The sequence below is a fragment of the Dendrobates tinctorius genome, unplaced genomic scaffold (genome assembly GCF_039654945.1).
Source record: "Dendrobates tinctorius isolate UK_male_01 unplaced genomic scaffold, ASM3965494v1 ptg000138l, whole genome shotgun sequence".
NCBI classification, from domain to species: domain Eukaryota; kingdom Metazoa; phylum Chordata; class Amphibia; order Anura; family Dendrobatidae; genus Dendrobates; species Dendrobates tinctorius.
The window spans coordinates 28,533,258-28,550,250 of NW_027361806.1; the positions used below are offsets into that span (position 1 = coordinate 28,533,258).

The 16,993-nt window shown below is 49.7% G+C and overlaps 1 protein-coding gene across 1 annotated transcript in view; it reads right to left on the minus strand.

Annotated features, from left to right (window-relative positions):
- Positions 1 to 2,897: 2,897 nt before the first annotated feature.
- The window catches only part of LOC141048877 (atrial natriuretic peptide receptor 1-like), a 43,035-nt gene continuing 28,939 nt past the window's right edge, over positions 2,898 to 16,993 (minus strand). The window contains exons 12-18 of the mRNA XM_073544966.1: positions 10,624 to 10,717; positions 9,285 to 9,372; positions 8,756 to 8,895; positions 4,883 to 5,035; positions 4,623 to 4,721; positions 4,393 to 4,484; positions 2,898 to 4,001 (exon numbers count right to left, since the gene is read on the minus strand). Of these exons, the coding sequence (XP_073401067.1) occupies positions 3,936 to 4,001; positions 4,393 to 4,484; positions 4,623 to 4,721; positions 4,883 to 5,035; positions 8,756 to 8,895; positions 9,285 to 9,372; positions 10,624 to 10,717 (732 nt within the window). The 3' untranslated portion in view covers positions 2,898 to 3,935. The remainder of the gene's footprint in view (positions 4,002 to 4,392; positions 4,485 to 4,622; positions 4,722 to 4,882; positions 5,036 to 8,755; positions 8,896 to 9,284; positions 9,373 to 10,623; positions 10,718 to 16,993) is intronic.

The window sequence follows — 16,993 nt, forward strand, 5'->3', positions numbered from 1 at the left end:
GTAGTCCGGTGGCTCTGGCTGAAGGGATGATGTGGGATATTAGGGGTAGTAGTCCGGTGGCTCTGGCTGACGGGATGATGTGGGATATTAGGGGTAGTAGTCCGGTGGCTCTGGCTGACGGGATGATGTGGGATATTAGGGGTAGTAGTCCGGTGGCTCTGGCTGATGGGATGATGTGGAATATTAGGGGTAGTAGTCCGGTGGCTCTGGCTGACGGGATGATGTGAGAAATTAGGTGTGGTAGTCCGGTGGCTCTGGCTGATGGGATGATGTGGGATATTAGGGGTAGTAGTCCGGTGGCTCTGGCTGATGGGATGATGTGGGATATTAGTGGTAGTAGTCCGGTGGCTCTGGCTGATGGGATGATGTGGGATATTAGTGGTAGTAGTCCGGTGGCTCTGGCTGACGGGATGATGTGGGATATTAGGGGTAGTAGTCCGGTGGCTCTGGCTGATGGGATGATGTGGGATATTAGTGGTAGTAGTCCGGTGGCTCTGGCTGATGGGATGATGTGGGATATTAGGGGTAGTAGTCCGGTGGATCTGGCTGACGGGACGATGTGGGATATTAGGGGTAGTAGTCCGGTGTCTCTGGCTGACGGGATGATGTGGGATATTAGGGGTAGTAGTCCGGTGGCTCTGGCTGATGGGATGATGTGGGATATTAGTGGTAGTAGTCCGGTGGATCTGGCTGACGGGACGATGTGGGATATTAGGGGTAGTAGTCCGGTGTCTCTGGCTGACGGGATGATGTGGGATATTAGGGGTAGTAGTCCGGTGGCTCTGGCTGACGGGATGATGTGGGATATTAGGGGTAGTAGTCCGGTGGCTCTGGCTGATGGGATGATGTGGGATATTAGGGGTAGTAGTCCGGTGGCTCTGGCTGATGGGATGATGTGGGATATTAGGGGTAGTAGTCCGGTGGCTCTGGCTGACGGGACGATGTGGGATATTAGTGGTAGTAGTCCGGTGTCTCTGGCTGACGGGATGATGTGGGATATTAGGGGTAGTAGTCCGGTGGCCCTGGCTGACGGGATGATGTAGGATATTAGGGGTAGTATTCCGGTGGCTCTGGGTGACGGGAGGATGTGGGATATTAGTGGTAGTAGTCCGGTGGCTCTGGCTGATGGGATGATGTGGGATATTAGGGGTAGTAGTCCGGTGGCTCTGGCTGATGGGATGATGTGGGATATTAGGGGTAGTAGTCCGGTGGCTCTGGCTGATGGGATGATGTGGGATATTAGGGGTAGTAGTCCGGTGGCTCTGGCTGACGGGATGATGTGGGATATTAGGGGTAGTAGTCCGGTGGCCCTGGCTGACGGGATGATGTAGGATATTAGGGGTAGTATTCCGGTGGCTCTGGGTGACGGGAGGATGTGGGATATTAGGGGTAGTAGTCCGGTGGCTCTGGCTGACGGGACGATGTGGGATATTAGGGGTAGTAGTCCGGTGGCCCTGGCTGACGGGATGATGTAGGATATTAGGGGTAGTATTCCGGTGGCTCTGGGTGACGGGATGATGTGGGATATTAGTGGTAGTAGTCCGGTGGCTCTGGCTGACGGGATGATGCGGGATATTATAGTGAATGTGGATATATACGGAGTGGGCGGGGCTATACACTCAGCTTTATATACATATTTATAGATATAATCATTATGATTTGTTATAACTAAGCGTAGTTAGTTACTATGACTGGGCAGCGCTGGGCTCTTCAGCTAGTCTGTTATATTTGTGAATTTAGTGTTGAGCCTGATAATGGTAATGATGGATCTTGGCGTCCACCCTACGGATCACTTGTGTTGGTGGCGTCTCGCCTTTTGTTGAGACATCTTGCTTTTTTACTTATATATGTTCTAATTTTAATATATTGAAGTAAATCTATACATTTTATTTATGGATCTCGTCTTTATCTTGGATGGACTGAAGTCCGGGCTTTGCTGTTTCTTTGATGTGAGGTGCCAGTAATTGATTTTTTTCAGGACAGTTTTTGTTGGTTTATCCTTGATGACAGATCTCCTCCATGTCTCCGGGATGACAGCGCGCGGCCATTATCCACCACGTGGGCGACTTGTCCAACTGCAGTGAAATGTGCAGGGTCCTAATGAATGACAGCGAGCAGAGATCGTACACCCATCGCCCAGAAAGTAGATTAGAAGATCGTAGAACGTTTCTGAATAGAATAAACGGATCTTTGTTTTTTCTGAAATCGGGATGTGGTGACAGGAGCCCAGTGACCATCTGCAGTGGAAGGGGCCACACTTCAAGGTGAAGCACAAGGTAAAAATGAATTTTTTATATAGTTTTTACATTTTCTACCACTCGGGGGTTTTGATAGCACCTTTAAGGTTATGTTCATGCGTTGTGTCTTTTCTACGTTTTTTTTCTGCAGGCAAACCAGTTGTCTTTGCAGTAAAGAAGCTGCTTACATACAGCAGGTTTTGCCGCATTTTTTATTCCTTTTTTAGAGCGTTTTTGTCTATTCTTGTGCAGATTTTATTTGGCATTTCTCTAGTAGATGTTTAATAAAGTTACTTTTATTCGCCAAAAAAACAGGAAACCACATGGTTGTGTTTGTAGCGTTTTTGCACTTTCTTATTGCTTTCTATGGTGAAGAAACGATGCAAAAACACTGAAAGAAGTGACTGCTGCAATTTTCACAAACGCAACAGTTTTCCACTTCAGTCTGATAAAAGAATGATAATTGTGTGCAGGAGATTTCTGAAATCTCATTGCTTTAGCTGGTACTGCAAACAGCATCTTTTAATTTACAGAAAAAATGCAGAAAAAAATGCTGCAAAAACGCAACATGTGAACATCGCCTAATACATGTGAATTGAACTGTGTCAACTTTTCAAACCTCAGGCATCAAAATAACAAAAGCAGCCGATTGCGGACGGATTCACACTGATGCGACTATTTATTATTATGCAGGAGAGCAGCGATAAGGTCACAAAACCACAAATCAGGGATGGGGGGTCTACTGCACTGAAATGATTAACATTTAATATAAAGTGTTGCATCACTATCGTTCCTATTCCTCTGTGATCCTGCGGACGGACAAGGCGTGTCACACGAGCACGGCGCAGATCACTACTGTGGGGTCACTATGAAGCAGCAGCAGGTTATGACTAGCCACCTCAGTCAGGGGACGAGGCCGGGCGCGTCGCCGAAACAAGAGGGAACCTCAAGAAAAGTTTACAAGGTTTACAAAGAGACACAGACACCCCACGGTTTATAGCAGGGCTGTGATTACCTAACCTACGGATCGATCATGAATTGTCTCAGACGGCCATTTTAATAAATGTGGAGCAAGGCTCGTGTCCCAGGAGTAAAGTTCTGCATAATTCTGGCCCATAGTGGTTAGAAAACCCTTTAGTGTTTGTGTCAGAGGCAGATCCTGTACATGTCTGGCCCTGCTGTCTGCTGATAAGTAGATACAATTGTACCCCTGGACTGATACACTGTAACAAACCAGCAGAGAGGTCTGTGCAGCTGCTGTTGATGAGTTGAGCTCACAGAGCATTGTCTAGACTGGATACAGGACTAGGTATGTACAGGGTTAATGCCGCTAAATGTAATGGAGAGCGTTCTCATTCACTGACGGCACCTTGTATCTTGAAAACAGTGATAAACTAAACACAAAGTCTATGAGAAAGTTGTAGAACTTTTTAGACAGTGATGAAACTTTTTTTTTACATAAATGAAGAACCCCTTTAAGGTTGGGTTCAGATTATCCAGGGCTGAGCAATGCATCTGGGGTTTCCATCTAGATCCCAGAAAAATGGGATTCAGACAAACTCCCCACAGAGCCGTTCAGTATAAGAGGCAGGCGGCGTTACTCGGGTCTCGGTCTTTTTTAGGCTCGGTATATCACTCTGATTTCACCATGTAGAGGTTTACGGTAAGAATATAATTTATAAGAGGGATTCTAGGATGTTAAATGTTCCAGCTTCCCGACTTCTCTTTTCCCTCCAGCCACCACGTCGTCATTGCTCCTTTTCCCTGGGAATACATAATAGAAATACGATTACAATATTTCTTTATATCAGAGAGCACAGTTGCTGTAAGCTGCAGTCATTAGAGGTTGCATCGGCTGTCAGGTAAGAGAGCGTGGATAGAGAACGACACGTTTCTCACACCTTGCTCTCTGCTTGCCACCACTAGAGGGACCTCTTGTCACCTACGTGTATACAGATGCTGTGAGCTCCCCCTAGTGGCGGTTGCAGGCACATAATGGATGCAGGACGCACTGCTCTTGTTATCTATGTCTCCGGATATCGCATTTCTCTTCACTATAAGAAGAATTACACATAGTAGGTAAATCTCTACGTTTATTTTACAAAGCTTATTTATTTCCGAGTCAGACGAGTCATTTACAGAGTCATATTCTTACCTTCACTTCCAGCGTGCCGCGGCATGCGAGAGTGTAGCCACCAATTTTCTTCAGCAGGTCCGCGGCGCTGGAGCTGCACTGAATCTTCAAAGCTAATGAAAAAAAGAAAAGTAGATGTAAAAATGATATCTAATTTACCTAGAAATAGATGACCCTACTGCTATCTGTGCACCTGTGTCAGACATATTGCACGACTCCCATACTACTCTTTATGGAGCTGCGGACTTTACCTTCGCTGGTAGACTCCATCCTTGATGCCGTGTTCACAGTGTCTCCGAATAAACAGTAACGCGGCATTTTAGTCCCGACGACTCCGGCCACGACCGGACCTTCGATACGAGGAATAGAAATAGTAATCCACGAATGCTTTTATAGCTCATGTGGGGTGCACAGTTTGGTGTTGGCACATTATACCCAGTCTGGTCCCGTCAGCTGCTCAGAAAATGACGGACTGGTGCACTAACTAAGTGTGTAGTAAACTGTCACCTACCTGAATGCACTCCAGCTCGGATCTTCAGCTTCATATCTGGAAGATGTGGGATCTTAAAGGAGTGGCAGACAGCAATGAGATCCAGGGCCATGCTTGCAATCTCTGTCACGTGGCTTATGCCATTTTTCTTTGGAACACCGGACACCACCATATCTGCAGGGCAGAAGACTGGCATTATGGCATTAACAGGATCAGCACATTCTAGAAAAATAACGGAGAGCTATGGAGCGCCCTCACTCGCCAGGGCCGTGGGGTACTCTGTACCGGGCCGGTTGATCTTCTCAACGGGAGTTGTCACGGCAGCAGTGACCCGGTCCATGGCCCTGGGGCTCCATTGTAAAAGGGGTTGTTTCAGTGTGCTTATGGTGGTGAAAGTTTATAAGTGATTTGTGACACCACCTCTGGTGTTCGGCAAATGTTAAGCCGACGCTGCAGACAGATCCTCTGGGACAGATGGTGTTGTGCAGCAATGATGGTGTGGCCCTCCACAGGCAGGGCTGTAGTCCCAGGGCAGTGTAGGTGATGTGACACGTAGATGGTGTAGTTTCGGGCGCAGGAGGGATGTAGCGGTGTTGGGCAGGCTGGCGCAGGAATAAGAGGAGGACACCAGGGCATGTAGTTCCAATGCTTTACTCACAGTCTGTTGTGGTACAGGTGCCCACATACGTGCCGTGTCCTCCGGGTCAGGAGCTCAGCCAACTTCCAGGCAAGATGAAGTACTTCTTTCCAACACTCCGCCAACATATGTGCCTTTTCTGAACGTCTCCCTCTTGGCGCCTTTGAGTGAAGTACTCACAGTACTGAGTTACACTGGAGTTCCTCCTGTCAGATGTTCCTATGAACTCTACTTGTATGGCAGACAGCTGTAGCCTGCTTCGGGGACTCCTTCTACCTAGTCCCGGCTCACCACACACGTTGCTGTTGTGCCCTCAAGTCTTGTGTGGGAATAAAGTGGTCACTACTTCTATTCCTCCGGTGTCTGCTGCAGGACCATTAGTATCCATACAACCTCGGGGACCAGACCCCGGCCTTGCGCTTAGAACTTGGGAAGGGTTCTCCTCTAACCCTGGTCCTTGTTCTCGTATTCTCCTCACGCTCTGTACTAATCCTTTCTTTCTTATGGAGAGTCAGGCTTCCCATCAATGTCTCTTTCCTGTGCCAGCGGACCCAGGTCACTGAGGTCGGCTGCAGCACTTCCTTCATCCATCCCACTCAGGGGATCTCCTTTCACAGACTGACCTCGTCAGACTCCTGTGACAAACTGACCCAATCCTACACTCTTATCGCTCTTTTAGTGCAAACTAAACTCCACCCGCCTCCCAGCACGCTTCGTGTTCCAAGCAGGGAGCCACCAAAGGGTGCTTTGCTACACTACTGTGTTGTGTGGGATGCAGGTGTTGGAGCGTGGTCAGGTGTCTCCACCTTACCTGGATAGTGAGGCACCACACCTCAGGAGGAGGTGCAGTACCTCTGTAGCGACTGAACCCTCAGGGGCGCCACAGCTACATCTGCTCGCATAAAGATGTGGCTCTGTTGACTACTGTCCTGTTACGTGGCAGACGTCCAAGGCCCAGGTGTTGGTATTAAACCTATTTTAGTTACACTCCTGATTACAATGCTTCTATTTGAAGCCTCACATAAGGCATACTGCTAGCTTCACACAATAGAGAGCAGTGTTACGGGGAAAACCCACTGAGCCCAGAGCCTGCAGCTTCACACACAAACATGCATAGGAGAACAGTTCCTGAAAATGCAAACAGCAATGAACAATCATAAAAAGAATAGTGGTACAGGGAACATCCACTGAGCCCAGGGCCTGCAGCTTCACATGCACACAAGCCTGAAAAAGGGTTTCAAAATAAATGAATCAATGCAGCAACCATTCACCATCATACACCAGAAAACACTGTTATGGGGGACACACACTGTGTCCAAAACCTGCAACTGTCGGTGAAGGATGCCTGAGATACATGTCTTGAAAATGCCAAGAACTGATGCAGCAGTCTTCTAAAATGGTGAAATAGAGAACAGCTTCACAGAGAACCCCAACTATGCGAGCAGGCCAGAGAAACACAGCGTGAAAATAAAGAAAACTACTCAGAAGTCATCCAAATCTATACAACAGAAAACAGTTTCACACCAGATGCCCACTGTGCCCAGAGCCTGCAGCTTCACATGGAAGCATAAATAAAATATTGCAGGAATCATTCAATATCACATAACAGAGAACAGTGCTAGAGGGAACAACCACTAACCTCAGGGCCTGTGGCTTCACTTCCATGCCTACCTGAGAAACACGTCTTGAAAATATAAGAAGCAACTTAGCTATCATACTGTACATCAAAGAAAAGTATCACAGACAACACCAACTGAGCCCAGAGCCTGCAGCTTCACATGCAAGCATGCCAGAGAGACACGTCTTGAAAATAAAAGAAGCAATCATTCAACATCATACAACAGAGTGTTACTGGAACACCCACTGATCCCACAGCCTGCAGCGTCACATGTAAGAATGCCTGAGAAAATGGGTCTTTAAAATAAAAGAAGCAATGCAGCCATCATACCACAGAGAACAGTGTCGCAGGAACACCCAATGATCCCAGAGCCTGCAGCATCACATGCAGCAATCATACAACAGAGAACAGTGTCTCAGGAACACCCAATGATCCCAGAGCCTGCAGCGTCACATGCAGCAATCATACAACAGAGAACAGTGTCGCAGGAACACCCATTGATTCCAGAGCCTGCAGTGTCACATGCAGCAATCATACAACAGAGAGCAGTGTCGCAGGAACACCCATTGATCCCAGAGCCTGCAGCGTCACATGCAGCAATCGTACAACAGAGAACAGTGTCGCAGGAACACCCATTGATCCCAGAGCCTGCAGCGTCACATGCAGCAATCGTACAAAAGAGAACAGTGTCGCAGGAACACCCATTGATCCCAGAGCCTGCAGCGTCACATGCAGCAATCGTACAACAGAGAGCAGTGTCGCAGGAAAACCCACTGATCCCAGAGCCTGCAGCGTCACATGCAGCAATCATACAACAGAGAGCAGTGTCGCAGGAACACCCACTGATCCCAGAGCCTGCAGCGTCACATGCAGCAATCGTACAACAGAGAACAGTGTCGCAGGAACACCCATTGATCCCAGAGCCTGCAGCGTCACATGCAGCAATCGTACAAAAGAGAGCAGTGTCGCAGGAACACCCATTGATCCCAGAGCCTGCAGCGTCACATGCAGCAATCGTACAACAGAGAGCAGTGTCGCAGGAAAACCCACTGATCCCAGAGCCTGCAGCGTCACATGCAGCAATCATACAACAGAGAGCAGTGTCGCAGGAACACCCACTGATCCCAGAGCCTGCAGCGTCACATGCAGCAATCATACAACAGAGAACAGTGTCGCAGGAACACCCACTGATCCCAGAGCCTGCAGCGTCACATACAGCAATCATACAACAGAGAGCAGTGTCGCAGGAACACCCACTGATTCCAGAGCCTGCAGCGTCACATGCAGCAATCATACAACAGAGAGCAGTGTCGCAGGAACACCCACTGATCCCAGAGCCTGCAGCGTCACATGCAGCAATCATACAACAGAGAACAGTGTCGCAGGAAAACTCACTGATCCCAGAGCCTGCAGCGTCACATGCAGCAATCATACAACAGAGAACAGTGTCGCAGGAACACCCACTGATCCCAGAGCCTGCAGCGTCACATGCAGCAATCATACAACAGAGAACAGTGTCGCAGGAACACCCACTGATCCCAGAGCCTGCAGCGTCACATGCAGCAATCATCCAGCATCAGAAACCAGCTTGAACGCCTCCGGGTACAGATGCTAATTTTATAATAAAGCTCGTACTCACATGCATCTCCGATGGTTTCCACCTTGTACACGTCATAATTGTCAATGATGTCATCAAACTTGGTGTACAACTTATTTAGGAAATTGACCACTTGGTGTGGAGTGCTTCCCCCAGACAGTGATGTGAAGCCCACAATATCACTAAAGCAGAGAAAAGTGTCATTGTCAGTGGTGAGCGCACATCTCTTCATCAGTACACGGGGCAGGATTCCTGGATTTCCCATAGTGGTTGTCACTCAGCTTTCCAAGAGCCCAGAATGGCATCTAGTAACTGTGCACGCCTGATACCTTTATGTGATCATAGCAGATCTGGCACCATGTGTGACCAGGTATTGGCCCAGATGTGGTCGCTGCAGTCATTATTTATGGATTTCTATTCACAATCGAGACTCTCCTGAGAGGCAAATGCAGAAAGTGTGTGGCCGCATGCGACTAAAATGCAGAAATGCCTGTGAAATGCGTATCGTGTCATTGCAGGACTTACTCATGAGGACACACACAATCGAGTGCACAAGATCCAGAAAACCTGCCTGAAATAGACGGTGGCATTAGCGTAACTCTGAGCCTCACAGGTCAGGCCTTGGCGCAGATCATCCGCCACGGGTTTGGGAAGCATACCTGGAAATACGCAGATATTGCAATATGAGGATAGAGCTGCACATGAATTAATGCAGAAAAATCAAGATACAGCACAGAGAGGAGAACTGACAGCAATGTAGGGAGTGTCAGTGTCCACTGCGGCTCTGCCATTCCACTCGTGACTCAGGAGGTAGAGGACGGACAGAGCCGGGGGTCCTGTCTGTGACTGCGCTGCACGAGGTCAAAATATGGGAGGCCAGAAAAAACGGACTGGAGGACGCAAACAATTATTGCCAAAAACCGCCCTAGAAAAGTTGCAAAAACATGATAAAAACCAAGCAGATCGCTGAGCAAACCGAAAAATGACAACGACTGAAAGAACTGATGGACTGAAATGGTGCAAAGAGTAAGGAACGTGGTGCAAAATAAAATGCCTTGAACTAAAAAAAAAGGCTCAAAAAGAATGATGAATTGGAGCGTTGATGTTTCCACACTGACTTTGACAACTTTTTAGAAAGTCTTGAGTCATCCCCACACAGATTTCATTACAGAAAGTTCTGGAAGTTTCCCATTCATCTCGCGCACCCCCTGAAGGGAAATGGAACCAAGTCCAGAGATTTCGGCAACAAAATCCTCAGCGGCAAAAATCGTGTTTGTAGACGTGTAGCACCTTGTGATTGTCACCAGTTAGTGATGATGCATTGTCCGTGCGGGTTTGTGTGCGGAAAATCTGCGGCGTTTTACAAAACAATTGCCGTGTGGATCAGGAGTGTGACGCTTGGCAATTCATGCTGCGGATTTTCACAATGTACTGAGGGAATCTGCAGCATTTCGGCTGTGTGCCCACGTTGCGTTTTTTAAGCGTTTCCGCAGCGCTTTTAGACAAGCGTTTCTGCCGCGGAACCGCTAAAGAAAAGCATCCAATGTAATCATAATGGAATCCGCACATGTTGTGCTAATGGTGCGTTTTTTTCCGCTGCGGAAACGCTAAGCAGAAAAAAACGCAGCATGTTCATTAATTTTGCGGAAACGCACGCGTTTACGCATACATACAATTGTATTGCAAAAACGCATAGGAAAACGCATGCTAAAAGGCTTAACAAAAGCATCAAAAACGCTTACAAAAGCGCTTCATAAAACACATGCGTTTTCCCGGGACATGATTGTGCGTTTCCGCTCAGGAATATTCTGCATGAAAAACGCTACGTGGGCACATAACCTTAAGGAACAGAATCCACAGCCGCCGTGCGGCACTGACAAGGTCACTGCATCTCTCCGGCTCCTACTTACTGTAAAGCAGACGGTCTGTCTTTTGCTTTTCTTGTAAGAGATCTTGAGTCCTCTCAGCTACAATGGCCTCCAGGTGCTTACTGTACTTCTCCATCTACCAAAAAATGGCAACGTTTAAAGGGGCCGAATATGATTAGTAACAGGAGCGCCGCACGGTGCAATCATGGTGTCCATCACCCCATCTACATGTAATGTGAAGGAATTTACACCACAAATCTGGGACAAATCTGCTTCACCTTAAAGGGGCTGGATGTCAGAGTGGGCGCTATGAGTGCAGGCGCGGCTGTGCGAAACGCAAAATATCTATGTGTTACATCAGTGTTCCCCATCTCCAGTCCTCAAGAGCCACCAACAGGTCGGGGTTTAAGGATTTCCTTAGTGTCACCCAGGTGGTGGAATTATTGCCTGTGCAGGTTAGCAGATCTCGCCTGTGCAATTATAAGGGAAGTCCTGAACACAAGACCTGTTGGAGGCTCTTGAGGACTGGAGTTGGGGAACACTGGATTACAGAAACAACTATGTTTCTAAACAGGTGCCATATAAAGTCAAGTTCCCTGCCAAAGCTGGGAAATAATCGACAAGGGGAACGAGGCTTCACTACGGGATATCAGCTGTTCATGGCCAGGGGAACAAGGATTCACCAGGGGATATCGGCTGTTCATGGCCAGGGGAACTACGCATCTCCAGGGGATATCGGCTGTTCATGGCCAGGGGAACTACGCATCACCATGGGGATATCGGCTGTTCATGGCCAGGGGAACTACGCATCACCAGGGGATATTGGCTGTTCATGGCCAGGGGAACTACGCATCTCCAGGGGATATCGGCTGTTCATGGCCAGGGGAACTACGCATCACCAGGGGATATCGGCTGTTCATGGCCAGGGGAACTACGCATCACCAGGTGATATCAGCTGTTCATGGCCAGGGGAACAAGGATTCACCAGGGGATATCGGCTGTTCATGGCCAGGGGAACTACGCATCTCCAGGGGATATCGGCTGTTCATGGCCAGGGGAACTACGCATCACCAGGGGATATTGGCTGTTCATGGCCAGGGGAACTACGCATCACCAGGGGATATTGGCTGTTCATGGCCAGGGGAACTACGCATCTCCAGGGGATATCGGCTGTTCATGGCCAGGGGAACTACGCATCACCAGGGGATATCGGCTGTTCATGGCCAGGGGAACTACGCATCACCAGGTGATATCAGCTGTTCATGGCCAGGGGAACAAGGATTCACCAGGGGATATCGGCTGTTCATGGCCAGGGGAACTACGCATCTCCAGGGGATATCGGCTGTTCATGGCCAGGGGAACTACGCATCACCATGGGGATATCGGCTGTTCATGGCCAGGGGAACTACGCATCACCAGGGGATATTGGCTGTTCATGGCCAGGGGAACTACGCATCTCCAGGGGATATCGGCTGTTCATGGCCAGGGGAACTACGCATCACCAGGGGATATCGGCTGTTCATGGCCAGGGGAACTACGCATCACCAGGTGATATCAGCTGTTCATGGCCAGGGGAACAAGGATTCACCAGGGGATATCGGCTGTTCATGGACAGGGGAACTACGCATCTCCAGGGGATATCGGCTGTTCATGGCCAGGGGAACTACGCATCACCAGGGGATATTGGCTGTTCATGGCCAGGGGAACTACGCATCACCAGGGGATATTGGCTGTTCATGGCCAGGGGAACTACGCATCTCCAGGGGATATCGGCTGTTCATGGCCAGGGGAACTACGCATCACCAGGGGATATCGGCTGTTCATGGCCAGGGGAACTACGCATCACCAGGTGATATCAGCTGTTCATGGCCAGGGGAACAAGGATTCACCAGGGGATATCGGCTGTTCATGGCCAGGGGAACTACGCATCTCCAGGGGATATCGGCTGTTCATGGCCAGGGGAACTACGCATCACCATGGGGATATCGGCTGTTCATGGCCAGGGGAACTACGCATCACCAGGGGATATTGGCTGTTCATGGCCAGGGGAACTACGCATCTCCAGGGGATATCGGCTGTTCATGGCCAGGGGAACTACGCATCACCAGGGGATATCGGCTGTTCATGGCCAGGGGAACTACGCATCTCCAGGGGATATCGGCTGTTCATGGCCAGGGGAACTACGCATCTCCAGGGGATATCGGCTGTTCATGGCCAGGGGAACTACGCATCACCAGGGGATATCGGCTGTTCATGGCCAGGGGAACTACGCATCTCCAGGGGATATCGGCTGTTCATGGCCTGGGGAACGAGGCTTCACCAGGGGATATTGGCTGTTCATGGCCAGGGGAACTACGCATCACCAGGGGATATCGGCTGTTCATGGCCAGGGGAACTACGCATCACCAGGGGATATCGGCTGTTCATGGCCTGGGGAACGAGGCTTCACCAGGGGATATTGGCTGTTCATGGCCAGGGGAACTACACATCACCAGGGGATATCGGCTGTTCATGGCCAGGGGAACAATGATTCACCAGGGGATATTGGCTGTTCATGGCCAGGGGAACTACGCATCACCAGGGGATATTGGCTGTTCATGGCCAGAGGAACTACGCATCACCAGGGGATATCGGCTGTTCATGGCCAGGGGAACTACGCATCACCAGGGGATATCAGCTGTTCATGGCCACGGGAACTACACATCACTAGAGGATATCGGCTGTTCATGGCCAGGGGAACTACACATCACCAGGGGATATCGGCTGTTCATGGCCAGGGGAACTACGCATCACCAGGGGATATCGGCTGTTCATGGCCAGGGGAACTACGCATCACCAGGGGATATCGGCTGTTCATGGCCAGGGGAACTACGCATCTCCAGGGGATATCGGCTGTTCATGGCCAGGGGAACTACGCATCACCAGGGGATATCGGCTGTTCATGGCCAGGGGAACTACGCATCTCCAGGGGATATCGGCTGTTCATGGCCAGGGGAACTACGCATCTCCAGGGGATATCGGCTGTTCATGGCCAGGGGAACTACGCATCACCAGGGGATATCGGCTGTTCATGGCCAGGGGAACTACGCATCTCCAGGGGATATCGCCTGTTCATGGCCTGGGGAACGAGGCTTCACCAGGGGATATTGGCTGTTCATGGCCAGGGGAACTACGCATCACCAGGGGATATTGGCTGTTCATGGCCAGAGGAACTACGCATCACCAGGGGATATCGGCTGTTCATGGCCTGGGGAACGAGGCTTCACCAGGGGATATTGGCTGTTCATGGCCAGGGGAACTACACATCACCAGGGGATATCGGCTGTTCATGGCCAGGGGAACAATGATTCACCAGGGGATATTGGCTGTTCATGGCCAGGGGAACTACGCATCACCAGGGGATATTGGCTGTTCATGGCCAGAGGAACTACGCATCACTGTCAAGGTGAAAATATATTTTCTTATATAACTTTTATACTTTTATACTGTGAAACAATAAGTTTTTCCTAATTGCTTGCTAATGCAAATGTAACTGTATTAAAGATGGCTGCCAGTGTTCACTTTCACTTAAATTCAGTGTCTAAAGAGTTAAGTTAAGTTTCATTTCTCCTAAAAAAAGATAACTCAGGAATGTGAAGAAGAAGTAACCATCGGGAGACTTTTTGACAAATCAGAGAGAGACTGGACACTAGATGTATACTGCATAAACCCCGCCTAATGAACGCCTTCCCCTAACACTCAATATAGTATTGTGTATTTGTAAATAAAGCCAGTTGTTGTACTGCTCCTGACAGGTGTGGATGCGGGACATTAGCTAAGACTGAATCAGCTGCGTGTCTGAGTCATTCTTAATTGGTACCAGATGTTTTGCGCTCGCACAATGATTTGGAATGACTGGTGGATGAGGATTTATTGTCGTTTACGACCCCGACAATTTGGAGCCCAACGGGGGGCGTGGACAGTGATCCGAGGCTCCTCTGGACCCATGCCTGGATGTCTGTGGATGATACCTGTAGTGGCTGACCTCGAGGACTGATCACCCTCCAAAACACGGTAAGTGAGATCATATACACTGTATGTGTCACACTTGCTAGTGTCTCAGCCGTTATTGGTTTGTCTGTGGTCTCCTTGGGTCTGAGGGGTGACCGGTCGAGTGGTGAGACCGAGTGCGATCCTGTGCCACGCTCTGAACCAGCAACTGAGAGACGTCGCATTCTGCGCGTCCTCGTGTACACCACACCTCCTCCACCGGTCATTGTACTCCATTTAACCACCCTACCCGTGACTATTGTCTAGTAGTGAAGTGGAGTGATAAATTGAGCTAGTTGCAGATTGTGGGGCAACTTAGAGGAAGGGATAGGAGACGCAGCCTCTGTGATATTGTACCAACTAGGTAATTAAGACGTCCCGAGAAGGGACCACCTGTATTTCTGTGGAGGGCTCTCACTAGGAGACCGCCTCCCGACTGTTGGAATATCGTGGCAGGATAATCTGTTAATCACTGCTGTTCAAGGTTAGGGAAAGGAAATATTGAGCGCGAGGCTCTTTTCCTAGTACGTCGAACGTGAGGCTCCGTACTGTGGAACATCAGTGTTGATATCGCTACCAGTGGTTTTTCTGCAGAGAACCATAGTATTCTGTAAGAGTCATGCTGCGTATCTTAAAGCAGAAGAAGTCTGTGCCCCACAAGTTAGATGAGGATGCTGTGGAGGTCAAGGCAATAGTAGCGTCACGGGAAGGCAAGAAGGCAGTCAAGAATGTTGAGAGATTGTATAAGCATGTAGGATTGCCCTCGTCAGGGAGATTACAGCCGGCTATGTGGCATAATCTCATAGAGAACAAACGAGGCATGTTGAAAGATAAAGGATTGTTAGAACAAGCACAAGCTCATCTGCGAGTTGCGCGAGGCTTGAAGAATGAAGGATGGAAAGAGATTGATGGGGAAGGAGGATCAGACAATGCGGAACCTGTGTTTGGTTATAAAATGCCTTTGAACTGTGATCTTATAGATTGTAAAATGGCCGCCGTGCCACTGATGATGAAAATGCAGTCCCAACCACCGCCCTATAATGGCGACAAGACGAGCTCTCCAGAAGCGTGGGTGTGTCCTGTTTGTGGCGTGCAGAATCCAACCTGGGTGGAAACCTGCCGTGTGTGTGGGGCGGGCCGTCCTTGGGGTTCCGCCCAGACCATGGACGGAAGTGGGGCATGCCACGCCTCCACCGGCAGCCATCTTGGTGCACCCGGAATTCCTCCCCAGCCACTATGTCCGCTGGTAACACTTTCCGGCGAGTACTATCAGGGACCACCACTTCCTGAGAAACCTCCGGCACCGACCGATGCTGTTCCCACCTCTAATGTTCCTGTTTCTGTTCCGGCCTCTGGGCCTAGTCTCCCGGTGCAACCCACTGTGATATTTGTAAATACACCTGGTCAAGGTCCCTTCACTCTTGATGCCCTGACCGGCAGTACGGCTTTCCGGTCCGTAATGCGTATGAGGCGCCAAGCTATCGGAGATGATGAGGGATCAGAAGATTCTGACAATCAGGTTGCTACAATTCCCCCTGCCCCGCCACTGCTATTAGGTCCGTTCGAATCCCCCCGGCCCGGAAGGAGCCCACTACCTACCCCTCTCAACAAATCCTCTGGGTTGCCCCATGACCCTGAAATCTGGTTCCCCTGTCATTCACGCTATTACATCACACCTCAGGGCTCCCAGGTTCTTTTCTCAGTGGGGTATGGGGACATAGTTACCCACCAGGTAGGAGCCATAGTGAACCCAGCTAACTCTACCCTGTCGCATAGAGGTGGTTTGGCCCAACAGATAGCTAAAAAGGGAGGCCCAGCCATAACCCAAGAGTGTCAGGCCTACCTTACCAATTATGGCCCCTTGCATCCAGGAGACGCTATGTCCACCCAGGGAGGGAATTTGCCCTGTGATATAGTGTTACACACTGCAGGCCCTATATATGATTACAGGACACCCGAGCATTGCCGTACAATATTGCAGACCGCCTTACAGACAGTGCTTATCTTTGCAGGACGGCTAGGGAGAGATACACTTCCTCGTAGAACTTTGGCTATACCATTGATATCTTCAGTGTTAGGGTCGGCGGAACGCACCAGATATAAATAATGGAAGGCGCGTTCGCCGCCCGGGGTCCACCGTGCGGTAGATGACAAGACCGCTGCTGGACAATGGCAGATACGCTAGAAGTGCGAAACAGCGCTCGGGTTAACGTCACCCGAGAGCCTGAGAGCGGACTCTGTTTAGTCACAGAGACGCCAAAGTATGAACTAGACGTAAAGGCTGAACCTGTTAGCTGCACAGGTCAGCCGGCGTGTGGCGTCGCAGCTGCGAACACCAAAAGCTGCTACTACTGCAGCGCGGCCGTAACTGAAGCCGCTAAGC